Here is a 21,121-nt window from a genome sequence, read left to right as displayed (position 1 = left end):
CGCAGGCATGAAATAATGCACAAAGCGACACCTTTCCGGTATGAAAAGGTGGTATGTCACCTTTAAACTTACTTCGGTTGATCAGAGGGAATTTTAATCACCAAACATTGTCATTTAAAATATAACGAAAGTCTCGTGTTTTGTATTATTACTTGTACACTAACTTTAAAGGTCTGTGGCTACCATATTTACGCGCCAGTTTATTTTTCATAATTTTCGCGTTAAATTATCGGTTAGTGCCTAAATCCCTTCCAAAGTCCGGTATCAAACGTGCATATTATGGATGAATTTAAGAATTCGTTGATGGTGATCCATTTGTTCTCGCCATTTCTTTCTTTTTTCATTTTGCTGGTAAAATGAAATTTCATTAAAAAGGCGGGATGTTTCTAGAAATAAACAAAGGAATTTTAACCACATTACTTGTATTACTTGTTTCGATATTCAGATTTTTTCATGTTCATTACTTCATTTTAGCACTCTTCAGCTTAAATATTAGCACATTTATTAATTATTCTAATTGATTTATTTATCATTGACGCTGTTGGTGACAATTCCGCGTACAACTTGTAGACCCCCAGTGTTCCTTGAAGTATACCCCGACTCTCTTGAAGACTGTTTAATGGTACCTGGTAATTATACTTGTATAAAATCAGAGTACCACTATAAGGAAACTATATATAATCAAAGGGCTGCAAGCTCTGTGGTATTTTCTGATCTTTCATATCTAAATCATACTGACTATCTGTATGTATTTTCCTATATAAGTTTATTTTTATATACTATAATTCATCTTACGCAGCGACTGCGTTAAGATTTTTTTTCTGTAACAGTTTGAGATTGATACATATGGAATTTTGCATGACTAGAGTTGCATCAAAAATCATTTTTTATGACAGCCACACTTTATCCTTGCATATCGTGGCTACTTCCTTAAAAAAGACACTTAAAAAAAAAAGTTGCCTCGACTAGGATTTGAACCTTTGGCCTCTCACACCCTAAACGAGCGCGATACGGGCGCGATACTCCTGCACCACGGTGAAGTAATACGTAATATGTAGCCTGAATAAAAACAAATACATTGTAATTCTAAATTGAGAATTTCCATTTCGTGTTTGTAATCCTTATCAATTTCGAGGTATTTTGTTCACGATAAACCTGTTTAACACTGATAAAAATAATTTAGCGAAAATCTTCTCGCCAAAACAGTCCGACATGTATATATTCCACGATTTATTTGTGTACTACGCCCTGGAGTATTCAGTAATTGACATAGCTAAAAATAGCATTTTCATTGATTAAAATGATATTCATCCGCGAAACTTGTGATTGTAACCTCATATTTCTATTGACTAATCTGAACTTTCAATGCACTGTAATTCGTTAAATGCCTACATTAAAAATTATTCTGTCTTTTAAATTGCTGGTTTTTAAGCAGTTTTGAGTGAGAACTACTTTGCGTTGTTAGGTCTGTTAGGAAATTTGTGTTAGACCGTGGATGTTAGCTATGTATTTACTGATCTTGCGATCAGAAAATACAAAAAAGTATTATTATGTTAAACCAAGCATGTTTAAATTTGTAGAACTATTAAAAAATGATGAAAGAACAATTATTAAAAATTTAGCTATTTATAATGTATTAAACGTGCTATGACTTTAAGAGCATCTGCTACACATATTTAAGTCCATCCTCTTAGAAAAGAACACGATGAAATTGTATGCTTAAAATATCATGATTATATTATGTAATTGTAACTTAATTAAATGTAAATGTGTAAATGTAATGTATGTGTTATTGCGATTCGATACTTTTATTACATGCTTTTCGGTGGCTTATAGAAATATATCAGTGATATAAAACTGATAATTTCACTGTTTGAAACAGTGAAATTACCACTTTGAAAATTTCACTGTTTTGAATTTAAGCCCCTTACGTTGTTTCGGTGAAATACCAGCGTACACAGTACTGGGTACCACATTAATGCCGTGACGTCGTAAATGACGTCACGTTGTATTATTATTTGGCGCACTTTTCATTCAGTGATAGGTTTAATGCCTTTTTACAACGTTTTTTGCATATAATAAAAAGAAAATTTATTTAGTTCAGTGTAAGATCGAAATATATTTCACCTTGTGAACACCAAAAGTTCTTGTATCATAGTTTGGAGACCTTTCTGTTGAAAATGTGTCAGGGTTAAATCGTATACATATACATGTACAGTGCGTTAACTGGAGTGCGGGTATTAGTTACCCGCACTCCAGAGCATGCCCATTGATTGGCTCATTTTTGCCGGGGTTTACATATTGTGACGGCAGAGAAAGGGAAAGCGACAGAAATGTCATATTCAGATGTTCGTTCATTGGTTCATTTTTGCCGGGGTTTCATATTGTGACAACAGGGAACGTGTTTTTATGTTTGACTATGATACAAAAGAGAAAGAACACCAAAACACTCGGCAATCTGATTAATACTCGGGGGCTACGCCCCCTCGTACAAATCAGATAGCCTCGTGTTTCGGTGCTCTTTCTATTACATATTTCACTCGTGGTTGCGCCACTCGTGAAATATACCTTTTGGTGCTCACTCGGTGAAATATATTCCGATCTTACACTGAACTAAACAAATATCCTCTATATAAACACTGGTTTATCATGTGACTGTATATTATATTACATGTAAATGTATTGATTTTGTAAATATGTTACGATGATGTACTTAATTATGGTACAAATCTAATAAAATAAATGTTCTGTTCTGTTCTATATCAAAATGACATAACCATATATCAAAACAATACAATGAAAAATACAAAATAGTTTATTTGCTTTAAACATTATAACAACGTTTCTAGCATAATAATAGACAGGTAACATAGTTATTAGCAACAATATGCAAAACAAAATATTATGAAATCTGTGTTAGCGGAGGGATATTTGTTATATGACAAAAATATAAATCTTGATTTGATTTTTTTGTGATTAAATAAAGATTACTACACAAATTAAGAGAAAAATTTGATTACCTCTTCTTTTAAAGGCAAAGTATAAAAATCTTGATAAATTTTAAGTCTTTTTTCTAGAATTAGATGATAAGATATTTTCAAACTTTGTGATTGTTGGCCAATGGCAATAATAACTTGGCAAATATTTTATTCTTATATCTCTATAGTAAGGGCAGACCAACAAGAAATGATTTTCGCCCTCAATTTGATTAGAATTGCAAAAGGTACATAGTCGACTTTGCCTGGGTGTGTCGTCATATCTTCCAGTTTCAATGCGTAAATTATGTGCTGATATTCTGTATTTAGTTAAAGCTATTCTAAATTTTTGTTCACAAACATCTGAAAAATATTTCTCCAACAAAAATTCGTGTTTATATATTGAATAAAAATGTAAGCGATTCGAATTATTTATTTCACAGTACCAATTTTGTTTGTAACTATTAATAACTCTTAACTTAATCTCTTCAAACGGAATATCTATATCAAACTGGCAATTCCAAATATAACTGAAACCGTGACTATCTAAATCTTTTTGATTTGAGTTGCCCAATTTTGAGAGAAATTATTTCTATTATCTGTATGATTTTTCAGCATGAGAAATGTTTAGCATACTTTTCGGTATAATCGCTAGCCAAACGGACATACTTTTCATGCCTGGAGATCCACTAAGTCTTGTCGAAAGTTTTGTTGTATAATCACTCACGAAATAAAGCAATTATGCGTGTAATTAATGAACACATTGTGAGGTCATGAACTGAATAAAATCGCCACAAACTTACGAAAGTCCACTTTGGCAATGTTAGGGTTATAAAGAGGGTATACTAGAAGTTTCCAGGTTTTTTTTATTAGACTGATTTCCAGCATTGCTAAATTGACAAATGGCATTCTGTATAATCATGGTTGTTAAGGTAAATATAAGCCGTGTCACGACAAAACCAACTTAGTGCGTTTGCGACCAGCATGGATCCAGACCAGCCTGCGCATCCGCGCAGTCTGATCAGGATCCATGCTGTTCGCTTACCAACTCTATTACAAGAAGAGGAACTGATAGCGAACAGCATGGATCCTGACCAGACTGCGCGGATGCGACATGATGCGACATGATGCGACATGATGACAAGACGAAAGTTCGACATTTGGCGCTTTGACATGTTGTTGTTAGCGCACAAAAGCGTCCCAAATCAGCCACCAATATTTACTGATAATTGGTGTTAATAACACAAAACTAACATGCATTACAAATGATGTGAGAAATCTTTCTATTTCAATGATCACATTAAATTAATTCACGGGGGTTGGTGCCTGTTTTGTATGTAAGTTGCACTAGACACCGCAAGTTCGATCCTCTGCCCTAGTATCGGTATATATCATAAATGAATGATACCATATATACATTTAAATGTCATCACGAAGAGTTTTTTTTTTCAGATACACACGGTCAAGTTTTGGTACGAAGCTTTTCACCTGAACATATCAAGATTCGTTTCAAAGGTATTATTAAAGTTATTGACCTAATACAATGCAATGGCGGATATTGAATAAATTTGTTGTTATTTCTAATTATATCATTATAATATGCTCTTGTAGAAATATTTAATTATAATCAGTAGTAATTTGTGACATGTAAAATGATGTAACATAATGTCTTGTGTTGAAAATGAAAGTAGATAATGAGGACATGTGTTATCAATTGGATACACAAACTGATCGTGCGTCATGCATATTTATAGCTAATACGAGGAAGTATTACCGGAGGAGTATCATTGCTCATTATATCTACCACTTATTAGCTTACCAAAATTCCTTCTAGGGCAATATTAATTTAATAAATATGGGTATAAACAGGACTCCAGAAGATAGATTAAAAATATTTTCATGTATCTTTAATAGTTTAAAGATATATATTTGTAACAGCTTAAACAAAATCGTAATAAAAACAATTCTGCTGATGATAAATGGCAAGACATGTAAATACATGATGCCGACCTGTGACATATTGACAAATGCGCAACAATGATAAAGTAATGGTCGCTTTCTTCATAGAACAAAATGGCGCGCTTCATAATAATTCTGAATGCTTTGGATGTCTTGGTTTAACATCGTCACGTGTCAGTGAGTTTCAACAAACGTAGTTCTTCCTTCTCATAAGAAGGAAGAATGAAAAACTCATTAGTTTTCCAAAAAATGAGCATCATTAAATGTGTTTTGGACACTATGTTTATATATAAATTTTGTATTCTTATTCGTCTAGATATACGTTCATATAAAACATATATAATTTCTTCGACACTTCAGTGAGATATGTACTAAATATTAACTGGAAAAATGTTGTCGATTTCGTATTATAAACACATGACAAAAAATATCCACTACAGTTCAAAAATCATCGTATAAGTCTGACCTTACCTTTCAAGTGAATACACCTTTACCTCTTCATATAACTACACGTTAATGAGAAATTTCTGCACCTGTAACAATTTACATAAAATATATATATAAAGTTGAATATATATTTGCAATCTTTGTAGCATAAGTATATCTCATATGCAACATCAAGAATAGAACCTAGAAATAATAGAATATTAACAACCAGAACACGCCCTTGATTTAAAGCCTTAGGCGAATATTTTAGTATGACTTGTGGTGATTACCTGTACATAGTTTTAATGTGATGACCTGTAAATGGTTTCGATATAATGACTTGTACAGTTTTAAAATGTTTTAATTAAACTTAGGAAGGATCATATTATAACAAGAGTTGTCCAAAGAACAACGCGTTCCAACCGTTAAGTGCCGGGTAGTTATCTAAAGAGATAATTTGAATGACAGTTGATTTTGGGTGACAGAACTCACCAAATTGCATCATCATTTCAAATTTGTCAAGTTATTGACAGAGGCCTTTGACCCTTAAAAAGGGTACAGTCGTTTTGTATGAACAATCAATATGTCGCGTTTCTTCAGCTGTTTAACATCTAAAACGCTCTAAATTCACAATTACAACATTTTAACCACATGTTTGACAGTTCTAAATAATTAAAAACAAATTGAGAAGTTATGTTGAAAATTTAATCGCTGCAGCCGCTTCTAGGTTGAAAATATCAATTGAAAAATATCCATGGAAGTGCTGCATGTAAAATAAATTCAATTTAGAAAGTATACTATTCATAATTCTATAATGCATATGATAAAATTGTAATGTATATGAGCGTTTTAGAGCAAAATAACATCTGATAAAACATGAATCAGGAAAGTTGGATTATATTAATATTTTAAAATACTTGGCATACACTCTGAATAAATATTTATTAATTTTATACGCATTTAAGAAACCATGCCTAAATAACATCAATTGTAGTCATCAAATAAATACAAAAAATGTATCATATGTCAATATTTGGCTTTCAAAGTGTGTCATTGTAAACTTGAAAAGAGAGTACACCTTGCAATATCTCCCATAAACAGGTATACAAATATCAATATTAGTTTTCATTTTCTCATCGTTCCAGATGAATCTCCCTTGTACAACAGGCGTTAAGTGTTGTGTGTATAAAAATCGCCCTGTACTCTTGTATTTCACTGACAGCTTGAGTGTAAGGCCCTTTGCTATCATAACAGTCCATTTCAGGGTTTTTCATAGGCCGCCGTACAGGTCAAAATTCATATCATTGGGTTAAACTCCGAGGAAATTGCATTACCATTAGTGCTTCAAAATTAACCTTTTAAGGGCATGTTTGGTTACATGTCCGGGGTCCATAATTGACAGCAAAAGCTGCTTTTGTGTCTTCACGGGCAAATGGACCCTCATAAAGCATATAATACATACATACACCACTAGTGTTGTTATATTGTTTCTGGTCCCCCGGTATCAGTGATTCCAATACCTTTAGTGTTGGGGATTGAATACCGCTTAAACCGGTGCTAGGGAGCGTCTTGCACATTCTATTATCCACAATCTCTCAAAGACTTTCATGAACATGAAACATGAGAGAATTTCATAAGAGTTGTAATTAGACGTAAAATATATGGTCTAAAAGGTCAATGTCATTTATGAATTAAAGTCAAGTTTCGTCTAACCTACTTAAAGGTCTTATACAAAGGGTTCTTGTTACCAAGTATGAAGACTTTGCGGACAGCAAGGCCGCCATGACTGTAACATTTTCTTCGTTAAAAGGGTCGGAATAAAAAGGAAATCCATGACCAACGGAGCGGAGCAATTTTATATAATTTGAACAAAATTGAAAGAGGTCCACAATACTTCATGTCAAATATATATCACATTTAGATGTAATGGCTTTTGAGGAATAGAAATTTTAAAGGCACATTGTGCCTTGGAAATTCTATCACTTTTATTTCTCAATAAACTTTTTATTTTTGTTGAAGTTTACAAAAACAAAACAAAAACTCATTTGTCTTGCTCTGTTGGCAATGGGTATAATCATAGTGAATGAGTATACAACGTATTTTGTACGGAAGTCAAAATACTAGTTCTTTAAAGATCCTGAATGTTGTAATAAAGGTTGTTACCACACTTAACTGAAATTTTATATATGTATATATGCATCTAAACGTTGGTAATGGTCCACTAGACAATGTTGCATGTCAAATATCTGAGAAACGCCGAATCTATGCAAAGCTTAGGCCAAAATATAGGGAGCAGAATTTGGGTATTTATTCATTTGACTACTTGTTCTTTTCATTTGCTTAATTTTAAATCATATTCCTACAAATTTGATTCATCTGTGAGTAAATCAAAGTTCTTTACTTAAATATTTATTTATTCTTTCTTACTATGTTTATATTAAGTTGTAATATTCCATAACCAATGCCAGTACTTCATCTTACTTCGTTTAATTTAATATAAGATACCAATAAATTACTTTTTTGTTTTAAACATGTGCTATTTTTACTTATTTAAAATAAAGTGTGTTTTCTCGAACTTGTTTCTTACAAATGTATTTGTGCAACTCTTATTCCCATTCGATTCACACTGAAAATAAATTTGTATGTAGAGGCTATAAGAACTGTTGTTATAGAGATTTATCCATATTTTAATTTCATGAAATTATTAACATTAAACAACCTTAAGCGAAATAAAACTGACTCATTTCAGTAAGAAGAACAGCAGAACAAACAAGAGTCCGGTTTGAGCCGGGTGATGCTCCCCGGCTAGGTTTTGGATACAGGAAAGTAAACCTCTTGTAGTTTCAGAGTTATGTCCCTGGAAAAAGTTCAAAGTGCACTAATTCCAAAACTAGGCAAGGAAGAGTTACTGCTCTTTGCACTGCACTTCTAATCAATGTGATCTATCAACCTACAAAAATTCTTGTTGATATCTCTTATGGTTTCCGAGTTATGTCCCGGACAACTTCAACAAGAGCTGTCACAGGAGATAGCCAAGCTCGACTAATAAAATACTGGACGCAGTAAGGAGGACAAAACTATGAAAGAAAAATCAATTATGTATAATTATGTATTAAGTTATAGTAAAAAAATAACATTTGTTAAAATAAATTCCAAGATCAAGGGAAATAATTCTAGAAATAGTCACGCTAGAGTTATGAACCTTGTCACACAACATGTATGTAATGATAAGAAGTATATATTTGAAGTTTGAAGTAGATACCTTAAAAAGTAACAAAGTTATAATATTTCTTAAAGAAAATCCCAAGTTCAAAGAGAGAAAAATCTGTAAAAATTACTTCAAGAGTTATGAACATTGTCACATAAAATATAATTGATTACAAGGACTAAGTATTTGAAGTTTGAGGTAGACACCTTTAAAACTAAAATAGTTATAGTAAAAAATAACATTTTTCTAGTAACAAAATCTAAGTTGATGGGGAGATATTTCTTTCAATATTGGTGCTAGAGTTATGACACTTGTCACATAAGATGTGGATGATAATAAGGTACATTTATTTGAAGTATGAAGTTGATCCCTTTAGAAATAAATAAGTTAAAGTAAAAAATAATATTTTTTAAAGAAAATTCTAAGTTCAAGGGGAGATAAATCTGAAAATATTGGTGCTAAAGTTATGAACCTTGTCACATAAGATGGGGATGATGATAAGGTACACATATTTGAAGTATGAGGTTGATCCCTTAAGAAATAAAGAAGAAACAGTAAAAAATAGTATTTTTTAAGGAAAATTCTAAGTTCAAGGGGAGATAAATCTGAAAATATTGGTGCTAGAGTTATGAACCTTGTCACATAAGATGGGAATGATGATAAGGTACATATATTTGAAGTATGAGGTTGATTCCTTAAGAAATAAAGAAGTAATAGTAAAAATAGTATTTTTTGAGGAAAATTCTAAGTTCAAGGGGAGATAAATCTGAAAATATTGGTGCTAGAGTTGGGTGATTCTAAATTTTTTGCCGAAACGGTGTCACTCCGCCTTGAGTTCTTATTAAATGAAAATGAAATAAAAATGAAATCGAAGTTATTTGTTATATAAATTAAACATAATTATAAGGTAGAAAGTGATTGATTTTTATTTCATTTCTCACAAAAAGACCAATAAATTGCGATTTGTTCACACAAGGGGTCCAAAATTAACAATGTCACTTGTTTTAACATCCATCTTTATACGCTTACTGGGCGTCTAGTTAAAAAGAGTTTAATTCTTTTTTGTATTCAAAGGAATTAAATAGACATATAAGATGTCTATTTTTGAGCCAGAAATATATTATTTACATCAATTCAATTTATTTACTTCATTTTTTATGGTAACTTGAATTCATGTCATTACCAAAACGGTCACAAATAAACTCAATTAGTCGACAGCGATATTATTATTCGTCAATAACTCGTGACGTCATAAAAAAGTTGAAATCGGCGCGAAAATTTGTTTTGGGCGCATGTGACATGCAAATGGCTGACGCTGAAAATTTACCAGGTAAGTTTCAGATTTTTATGCGTATGTTTTTATCTAGTCATTACCGAATGTTACATAGCAACTAAATTTGTACTATTATTCACAATCGCTCTATATTTGTATATAAAAATATGTGTACGTTGAAAAATATAACGGTAAACATTACACAGTCTGGGCCATTCAGACGCTTATTGAGAAAAATATTTAAAATGTCATTACCGCAACAGTCATTACCGAAACAGGGTTTTATGCATTGGTAATGACAAAAATGTTTCGGAGATGACTTTTTTAACTAAAGTGTTAATAAATATGGAGATGTCTTGTCATATTGTCTGATAATTTTTTCTTCTTAATATGTTTAGGTGAACTGTTATCAGGATTTAAGAAAAAAGATATAAGTTTTTTCAGAACAAGTTATTGAAGAAGTTTATATGATATATTATGATAATAATATGTCATAATTGCAAGCAAAAACACATTTTCTATCTAAAAGTATGTGTTTTAAATAAAAACCATAGTGATGGTTTGCATCAATCTTGTAAATCAGAAATATTTAGAACAACTGAAAACATTTCAATTGACAATTTTACACCCGTAAAATTAAGTTTCGGTAATGACATGATACTTTCTCTCATTACAGAACACATCAATAGAGTGAAGAAACAGATAGAAATACTGAATGATCAAATTAAAAAGGCAGAATTATTTATCGAACAAATCAAACAAAAAAACCCTGAATCTGTGCAAAACTTTATAGAAGAAATTGAAACTTTACAAGATTGTATAAAACTGAAGAAAAGTGAAATATCGAATTTCAGTGATCAGCTACAGCATTATGAAACATGGCTCTCACAAGTGGAGAACGCGCTGCCTTATGGAGAAAACGACAAAGAGAGGACCCAGCAAAACACGTAGCATACAAAGAAAAAGAAAAACAAAGGTACCAAAAGAGAAAAGAATCAGGTCAAATAAAGTCTATTTCTAAATTGAGTGTCAGAGACCAAAGAAAAAGAAGGAGGAACTGGAAATATAACCAAAGATCTAAACGTAAAAAAGATAAAGAACTAATGAAGGGTTTACAGGCACAATTGTCTCCACCATCTTCACCAGATCCGTATAGTTCAACTTCAAGTAACCAATTAAGTGAGTCAAACAGATTAAGAGGCAGAAAAAAGAAGAATTTAAATCGATCAAAAGCTTACAGAGATCAGTTCAAATTAAGAATTGAGCTAAATAAAGAAAGAAGACTAAAGAATAAATACAAATCAAGGTATTATCGAATGAGAAGAAAGAAAGATGAATCTGACAGTGAAATAAACAATGAAGTACAGAAAATTATGAAAAAGAAAGCACAAACGAAAACACATTTGACACACTATTGTCTGTTGTTGAGAAACATAAGAAAACGATACAAGAAAGGAGAAACTGCCGAGAAACAACTGATTAAAAATTTACTGTACAGAGAAGCAATACTTAGAAAATACAAAATCAGCATGCATTATGCCAAACAGAAGACGGGAATAAACGAAATCCGTATCAGAAAGTCACGCACTATTTCTATGACAAAACAAACCATATTGAAGTCTAGTATAGATGATTTCTTTGAAAGAGACGATAACTCTAGAATTAAAGGAGGCAAAAAATACACCATTACACGAAGAAAGATAAAGAAACAAATAAGGCTATTAAATGACAGTATTAAACATCTACACGAAAAATTTCTTTTTGAAACGGGCAAACGGATAAGCTATAGTCTTTTCGCACGAATGAAACCTTTTTGGGTTATAAGAGCATCTGAGAAGGATAGAGAAACATGCCTTTGTAAAACTCACGAAAACCCAACTATGAAAGTCAATAAATTATATGATGAAAAGGTATTAGAAACAAAAGACCTACGCCAACTTATTTCATGTATTACATGTGATACAAAGAACAAATATTGTATGTATAGACAATGCAATCAGTGTAAGCTTAAAGAAATTAACACAAAACCAGAAACAGAAAACCTAAATTATGGAAAAATAGTTGAATGGAGGGAATGGAAATCTGATGTGATCGAGAAAGAAAAAATATCTGAAAATGGTGAAATTATCAAAACCAAACATAACGTAACAATCAAGAAAACTGAAACAGGCACAATAACGACACTTGTTAATGAACTTCAACAAGATATAACGAGATTAGCAAGACATGAATTCAACATATCTCATCAATACTTGCAGTTGAAGCACTTGAAAGATTCATGCAAAACAAATGAATTAATATTGCATATAGACTTTTCGGAAAATTACCTTTGTAAATACAAGAGTGAACTACAAAGTGTGCACTTTGGGTTCTCCAAGAGACAAATTTCCATACATACCGTGATGGCTTATACTAACCAGAAGTCAAAAGCATTTGCTACAATATCAGACAATTCTTCCCATAAAGTAGTAGGAATCTGGGCCCACCTTGAACCAGTTATAAAGCAAATGAAACGACTAAACCCTGGTTTAAACATATTACATTTTATATCTGATGGGCCAACAAGCCAGTACAGGAGTAAGTCCAATTTCTACATGTTTTCCACGAAACTCTTTGACCTCGGATTTTCTGCTGGAACATGGAACTTTATGGAAGCAAGCCATGGAAAGGGGGCCCCCGATGGCATCGGTGCTGTCATCAAAAGAACAGCAGATACTGTTGTGAACACTAAAGGTCAAGATATCACTAAAACAGCAGATTTGATTGAAGGTATGTATATAAATTCCTAGTTGAATGCACAGGGCAATATAACAAATATTCAGTGATCATACAGATGTGAAAAATGCGTCAACCAGATATAAGAATGGCTTCTAAATTACGGTTTATTACAGTTACATTATTTTTATTTTGTATCTTTCATAAGTTATAAATACTTTAAATCGTTCTGCCTGAAGAAAAATCATAGCTTACTTATAGTCTGTAACCACTTCAAGTCATAACGATACATTCGCTATACAAGATTCAATTAGCTTTTTATGATTTAACCTATTCATCGTTATTTTACAGGAATTCGTAAATACGGCACTTCTATAGAACTGATTGAGATTTCTGATAACGACTTTCGTGAAGTGGAAAAGACTATACCGGCTAATGATGATGTTCCGTCTGTTAAAGAGACAATGAAGCTACATCAGGTAATATCGTAATTTCATTATCAGTTTATTTAGTGATAATTCATTAAAATTTTAATTGAAATAGAACAAAAATTATACTGTAATAGGACAATAGTTAGTAAATTTAGGAAACAGATCTAAATTTTGAGTGATTTGTTGTAGAATAATGCACAGTTCGAGTTCAAATGTGCTGTAATATAATCACAAAGCATTTGAACGATAGAAACGATATAACATTGTCGATATAAATTTAACTTTAATTTGTTTTCAGATTGTTGTTAAGCAGAAAGGAGTTGTGTCATCTCGAGTTTTGAGTTGTTTCTGTTCAGAGAATTGCGAATGTTTTAATATGAAATCTACGACACTTCTGTCACAGGTAATACTTTGCCAAATAGCAAAACTCAATTCAAACATATCCATCAGATTGTAGCTCTTTCAAACTGTCAACAGTCATTTTTGTAGATGATATTCATAAAAAAATTGTAAAACATTTATAGCTTCAGTTTTTTACTTTTATAGATATAACAAGTATAGTTGTTTAATATACCAGAATTGCCTTAATTAGAATTTTTTACAATAAGTATACCTGATTTGTGTGTGTTATTTTAGTACAGCTCTAAATTACAACTCTTTTCAGGGGACACCAAATTCATCTGCTGAAGTGGAATGTGCTAGCACCACTGTGTCTGTACGAACGAATATTTCGGTAATTATTAACATATAGATCTATACGCTTAATATGATTCTGTTTTTTGAAAGAGAGTTTAAAAAATCAACTTACAATATATAATTTATGAATTGTTATTCAGGTTTCAGAATGTCCATGGAACTTTTATTTTAATTATACATGTAATTGCATAGATCTATCACATATAAAAGTATGCGATGATAAACTGTATTCATCTTAAAATATGATGAAGATATTATTGTGTTAATTTTTTTCAGAGCTCAGTGCTTCAGAAAATTCTTAATGTTGAAGAATCATTGATTGGACTGTACTGTGTAGTAGAATATGAGAACATGCCATATCCAGGATTGATTCTTGACGTTGATGAAAATGATTTAGAGGTTAAAGTGATGCACAGAATTGGTGTAAATAGATTTTTTTGGCCGTTATTGGAGGACAGGATATGGTACCATAAACAGAAAGTGGTAACTTTACTCAAGGAAGAACCACAGAAGGTCACAAACAGGCACCGTGAACTTCCGTCAATAATTTGGAAGTGCATCGTGTCAGAAATGAATTTAGATTCTTAAGACTGACCTATATAAATTCTGAGTGTTTTTTCTCTCGTTGTTTGATTATCAAACCAGAGACTCAGTAAATATTATCAAATATGGCCGCATATATGATACTATTACACATTTGGTAATTAAATTATAATTAATGTGTGTTAGCTCTATATGTTACAAAATTTTGAATGTTTATCTACAGTTTTACTACAACTAAGTTTTTTCATGTTTAACAGTTTGAGTATGACCAATTAAAGTTATAATATTGTATTTTCATGTTCTATCGGCAATAAAGTTTTTGTTAGTTACTATTGTGTTACGTAAATAAGCATTCAACACAGATGTAGATTTCAATTGTCATCACCATAACGCAGGCGTCACTTCCACAACGCTGTGTCATTACCATAACCTCACTTGTTTTTAATTTTATTTTTACCCTTTTAAGAAATATCGAAGACAATTTTAAGCATTTCTCATTTATTTCATTTATACATTTATTATACAACAAAAATTTTTAACATTTGTATCCCTATTAAGGTGAAAAATATATTCTAATGTTGGTATTTTTTTACTTTTATGGAGGTTCCTGATTTGTCAAATGATACGAGTTTTTCTGAACATAGATTTAACGTGTTATTAAATCAAAAGATGTAATATAGGTCGTTTTACTGAATAACCTTGTATGAACAAATGATATCCCTACCCATTTTTTCACTATTTTGCATTTAAAAAATGTTGTGGTAATGACTCTGAAGTGTTGCTCACCCGATTCATTTATAAAATATAAAAAATCAGACAATATCTATGCACGGAATTCAATATCAAATGATGCTAGATAACAATATAAATGAATGAAATGACTGAAGTTGAGAATTTTGCGATGTCAAGCCTTTGATCTTTCAACAGAAAGGCAAAAACTATAGAATCACCCAGTTATGAATTTATTTGAAGTTTGAAGTTGATACCTTTAGAAATGACAAAGTTATAGTGAAAAATATTTTACTGCACCAAAACTTTAATCTGAAATCTGGACGCGGACGCGGACGCCGACGCCGGGGCGAGTAGGACAGCTCTCCATATACTTCGTATAGTCGAGCTAAAAAGTAAAAATAAACAAAGGGCAATAACTCCAGAATTAGGCAAGCAGAGTTATGTCTCTTGTGCACTGCACATCTACCCATTGAGATATATCTGCCTACAAAGTTTCATGTTGATAGAAAATCCCAAGTTCAAAGAGAGAAAAATCTGTAAAAATTACTTCAAGAGTTATGAACATTGTCACATAAAATATAATTGATTACAAGGACTAAGTATTTGAAGTTTGAGGTAGACACCTTTAAAACTAAAATAGTTATAGTAAAAAATAACATTTTTCTAGTAACAAAATCTAAGTTGATGGGGAGATAATTCTTTCAATATTGGTGCTAGAGTTATGACACTTGTCACATAAGATGTGGATGATAATAAGGTACATTTATTTGAAGTATGAAGTTGATCCCTTTAGAAATAAATAAGTTAAAGTAAAAAATAATATTTTTTAAAGAAAATTCTAAGTTCAAGGGGAGATAAATCTGAAAATATTGGTGCTAAAGTTATGAACCTTGTCACATAAGATGGGGATGATGATAAGGTACACATATTTGAAGTATGAGGTTGATCCCTTAAGAAATAAAGAAGAAACAGTAAAAAATAGTATTTTTTAAGGAAAATTCTAAGTTCAAGGGGAGATAAATCTGAAAATATTGGTGCTAGAGTTATGAACCTTGTCACATAAGATGGGAATGATGATAAGGTACATATATTTGAAGTATGAGGTTGATTCCTTAAGAAATAAAGAAGTAATAGTAAAAATAGTATTTTTTGAGGAAAATTCTAAGTTCAAGGGGAGATAAATCTGAAAATATTGGTGCTAGAGTTGGGTGATTCTAAATTTTTTGCCGAAACGGTGTCACTCCACCTTGAGTTCTTATTTAAATGAAAATGAAATAAAAATGAAATCGAAATTATTTGTTATATAAATTAAACATAATTATAAGGTAGAAAGTGATTGATTTTTATTTCATTTCTCACAAAAAGACCAATAAATTGCGATTTGTTCACACAAGGGGTCCAAAATTAACAATGTCACTTGTTTTAACATCCATCTTTATACGCTTACTGGGCGTCTAGTTAAAAGAGTTCAATTCTTTTTTGTATTCAAAGGAATTAAATAGACATATAAGATGTCTATTTTTGAGCCAGAAATATATTATTTACATCAATTCAATTTATTTACTTCATTTTTTATGGTAACTTGAATTCATGTCATTACCAAAACGGTCACAAATAAACTCAATTAGTCGACAGCGATATTATTATTCGTCAATAACTCGTGACGTCATAGAAAAGTTGAAATCGGCGCGAAAATTTGTTTTGGGCGCATGTGACATGCAAATGGCTGACGCTGAAAATTTACCAGGTAAGTTTCAGATTTTTATGCGTATGTTTTTATCTAGTCATTACCGAATGTTACATAGCAACTAAATTTGTACTATTATTCACAATCGCTCTATATTTGTATATAAAAAATATGTGTACGTTGAAAAATATAACGGTAAACATTACACAGTCTGGGCCATTCAGACGCTTATTGAGAAAAATATTTAAAATGTCATTACCGCAACAGTCATTACCGAAACAGGGTTTTATGCATTGGTAATGACAAAAATGTTTCGGAGATGACTTTTTTAACTAAAGTGTTAATAAATATGCAGATGTCTTGTCATATTGTCTGATAAATTTTTCTTCTTAATATGTTTAGGTGAACTGTTATCAGGATTTAAGAAAAAAGATATAAGTTTTTTCAGAACAAGTTATTGGAGAAGTTTATATGATATATTATGATAATATGTCATAATTGCAAGCAAAAACACATTTTCTATCTAAAAGTATGTGTTTAAATAAAAACCATAGTGATGGTTTGCATCAATCTTGTAAATCAGAAATATTTAGAACAACTGAAAACATTTCAATTGACAATTTTACACCCGTAAAATTAAGTTTCGGTAATGACATGATACTTTCTCTCATTACAGAACACATCAATAGAGTGAAGAAACAGATAGAAATACTGAATGATCAAATTAAAAAGGCAGAATTATTTATCGAACAAATCAAACAAAAGAACCCTGAATCTGTGCAAAACTTTATAGAAGAAATTGAAACTTTACAAGATTGTATAAAACTGAAGAAAAGTGAAATATCGAATTTCAGTGATCAGCTTCAGCATTATGAAACATGGCTCTCACAAGTGGAGAACGCGCTGCCTTATGGAGAAAACGACAAAGAGAGGACCCAGCAAAACACGTAGCATACAAAGAAAAAGAAAGACAAAGGTACCAAAAGAGAAAAGAATCAGGTCAGCTAAAGTCTATTTCTGAATTGAGTGCCAGAGACCAAAGAAAAAGAAGGAGGAACTGGAAATATAACCAAAGATCTAAACGTAAAAAAGATAAAGAACTAATGAAGGGTTTACAGGCACAATTGTCTCCACCATCTACACCAGATCCGTATAGTTCAACTTCAAGTAACCAATTAAGTGAGTCAAATAGATTAAGAGGTAGAAAAAAAAAGAATTTAAATCGATCAAAAGCTTACAGAGATCAGTTTAAATTAAGAATTGAGCTAAATAAAGAAAGAAGACTAAAGAATAAATACAAATCAAGGTATTATCGAATGAGAAGAAAGAAAGATGAATCTGACAGTGAAATAAACAATGAAGTACAGAAAATTATGAAAAAGAAAGCACAAACGAAAACACATTTGACACACTATTGTCTGTTGTTGAGAAACATAAGAAAACGATACAAGAAAGGAGAAAGTGCCGAGAAACAACTGATTAAGAATTTACTGTACAGAGAAGCAATTCTTAGAAAATACAAAATCAGCATGCATTATGCCAAACAGAAGACGGGAATAAACGAAATCCGTATCAGAAAGTCACGCACTATTTCTATGACAAAACAAACCATATTGAAGTCTAGTATAGATGATTTCTTTGAAAGAGACGATAACTCTAGAATTAAAGGAGGCAAAAAATACACTATTACACGAAGAAAGATAAAGAAACAAATAAGGCTATTAAATGACAGTATTAAACATCTCCACGAAAAATTTCTTTTTGAAACGGGCAAACGGATAAGCTATAGTCTTTTCGCACGAATGAAACCTTTTTGGGTTATAAGAGCATCTGAGAAGGATAGAGAAACATGCCTTTGTAAAACTCACGAAAACCCAACTATGAAAGTCAATAAATTATATGATGAAAAGGTATTAGACACAAAAGACCTACGCCAACTTATTTCATGTATTACATGTGATACAAAGAATAAATATTGTATGTATAGACAATGCAATCAGTGTAAGCTTAAAGAAATTAACACAAAACCAGAAACAGAAAACCTAAATTATGGAAAAATAGTTGAATGGAGGGAATGGAAATCTGATGTGATCGAGAAAGAAAAAATATCTGAAAATGGTGAAATTATCAAAACCAAACATAACGTAACAGTCAAGAAAACTGAAACAGGCACAATAACGACACTTGTTAATGAACTTCAACAAGATATAACGAGATTAGCAAGACATGAATTCAACATATCTCATCAATACTTGCAGTTGAAGCACTTGAAAGATTCATGCAAAACAAATGAATTAATATTGCATATAGACTTTTCGGAAAATTACCTTTGTAAATACAAGAGTGAAATACAAAGTGTGCACTTTGGGTTCTCCAAGAGACAAATTTCCATACATACCGTGATGGCTTATACTCACCAGAAGTCAAAAGCATTTGCTACAATATCAGACAATACTTCCCATAAAGTAGTTGGAATCTGGGCCCACCTTGAACCAGTTATAAAGCAAATGAAACGACTAAACCCTGGTTTAAACATATTACATTTTATATCTGATGGGCCAACAAGCCAGTACAGGAGTAAGTCCAATTTCTACATGTTTTCCACGAAACTCTTTGACCTCGGATTTTCTGCTGGAACATGGAACTTTATGGAAGCAAGCCATGGAAAGGGGGCCCCCGATGGCATCGGTGCTGTCATCAAAAGAACAGCAGATACTGTTGTGAACACTAAAGGTCAAGATATCACTAAAACAGCAGATTTGATTGAAGGTATGTATATAAATTCCTAGTTGAATGCACAGGGCAATATAACAAATATTCAGTGATCATACAGATGTGAAAAATGCGTCAACCAGATATAAGAATGGCTTCTAAATTACGGTTTATTACAGTTACATTATTTTTATTTTGTATATTTCATAAGTTATAAATACTTTAAATCGTTCTGCCTGAAGAAAAATCATAGCTTACTTATAGTCTGTAACCACTTCAAGTCATAACAATACATTCGCTATACAAGATTCAATTAGCTTTTTATGATTTAACCTATTCATCGTTATTTTACAGGAATTCGTAAATACGGCACTTCTATAGAACTGATTGAGATTTCTGGTAACGACTTTCGTGAACTATACCGGCTAATGATGATGTTCCGTCTGTTAAAGAGACAATGAAGCTACATCAGGTAATATTGTAATTTCATTATCAGTTTATTTAGTGATAATTCATTAAAATTTAATTGAAAAAGAACAAAATTATACTGTAATAGGACAATAGTTAGTAAATTTAGGAAACAGATCTAAATTTTGAGTGATTTGTTGTAGAATAATGCACAGTTCGAGTTCAAATGTGCTGTAATATAATCACGAAGGCTGGTAGGCCTGAGTGATTAATACAAAGCATTTGAACGATAGAAACGATATAACATTGTCGATATAAATTTAACTTTAATTTGTTTTCAGATTGTTGTTAAGCAGAAAGGAGTTGTGTCATCTCGAGTTTTGAGTTGTTTCTGTTCAGAGAATTGCGAATGTTTTAATCTGAAATCTACGACACTTCTGTCACAGGTAATACTTTGCTAAATAGCAATACTCAATTCAAACATATCCATCAGATTGTAGCTCTTTCAAACTGTCAACAGTCATTTTTGTAGATGATATTCATAAGAAAATTGTAAAACATTTATAGCTTCAGTTTTTGACTTTTATAGATATAACAAGTATAGTTGTTTAATATACCAGAATTGCCTTAATTAGAATTTTTTACAATAAGTATACCTGATTTGTGTGTGTTATTTTAGTACAGCTCTAAATTACAACTCTTTTCAGGGGACACCAAATTCATCTGCTGAAGTGGAATGTGCTAGCACCACTGTGTCTGTACGAACGAATATTTCGGTAATTATTAACATATAGATCTATACGCTTAATATGATTCTGTTTTTTGAAAGAGAGTTTAAAAAATCAACTTACAATATATAATTTATGAATTGTTATTCAGGTTTCAGAATGTCCATGGAACTTTTATTTTAATTATACATGTAATTGCATAGATCTATCACATATAAAAGTATGCGATGATAAACTGTATTCATCTTAAAATATGATGAAGATATTATTGTGTTAATTTTTTTCAGAGCTCAGTGCTTCAGAAAATTCTTAATGTTGAAGAATCATTGATTGGACTGTACTGTGTAGTAGAATATGAGAACATGCCATATCCAGGATTGATTCTTGACGTTGATGAAAATGATTTAGAGGTTAAAGTGATGCACAGAATTGGTGTAAATAGATTTTTTTGGCCGTTATTGGAGGACAGGATATGGTACCATAAACAGAAAGTGGTAACTTTACTCAAGGAAGAACCACAGAAGGTCACAAACAGGCACCGTGAACTTCCGTCAATAATTTGGAAGTGCATCGTGTCAGAAATGAATTTAGATTCTTAAGACTGACCTATATAAATTCTGAGTGTTTT

At 31.6% G+C, this 21,121-nt stretch overlaps 2 protein-coding genes across 2 annotated transcripts; both read left to right on the top strand.

Annotated features, from left to right (window-relative positions):
- The first annotated feature begins 10,477 nt into the window (after window positions 1-10,477).
- LOC132719365 (uncharacterized) lies at window positions 10,478-14,868 on the top strand. The gene is made up of 5 exons (XM_060703130.1): window positions 10,478-12,610; window positions 12,908-13,035; window positions 13,286-13,390; window positions 13,652-13,720; window positions 13,960-14,868. Exons 1-5 carry the CDS (start codon window positions 10,720-10,722, stop codon window positions 14,269-14,271), a joined length of 2,505 nt encoding a protein of 834 aa, XP_060559113.1. The 5' UTR covers window positions 10,478-10,719; the 3' UTR covers window positions 14,272-14,868.
- A 4,910-nt stretch (window positions 14,869-19,778) lies between these two features.
- On the top strand, window positions 19,779-21,093 carry LOC132719373 (uncharacterized). Its single transcript, XM_060703141.1, has 4 exons — window positions 19,779-19,829; window positions 20,107-20,211; window positions 20,473-20,541; window positions 20,781-21,093. The coding sequence occupies exons 1-4, from the start codon at window positions 19,815-19,817 to the stop codon at window positions 21,090-21,092; spliced, it is 501 nt and encodes a 166-aa protein (XP_060559124.1). The 5' UTR covers window positions 19,779-19,814; the 3' UTR covers window position 21,093.
- The last annotated feature ends 28 nt before the right edge of the window (window positions 21,094-21,121 follow it).

The sequence above is a fragment of the Ruditapes philippinarum genome, unplaced genomic scaffold, assembly GCF_026571515.1.
Source record: "Ruditapes philippinarum isolate M1 unplaced genomic scaffold, ASM2657151v2 ctg8373_1_1_1_1, whole genome shotgun sequence".
Classification (NCBI taxonomy): domain Eukaryota; kingdom Metazoa; phylum Mollusca; class Bivalvia; order Venerida; family Veneridae; genus Ruditapes; species Ruditapes philippinarum.
This window is presented reverse-complemented; position numbering and strand designations above follow the sequence as displayed.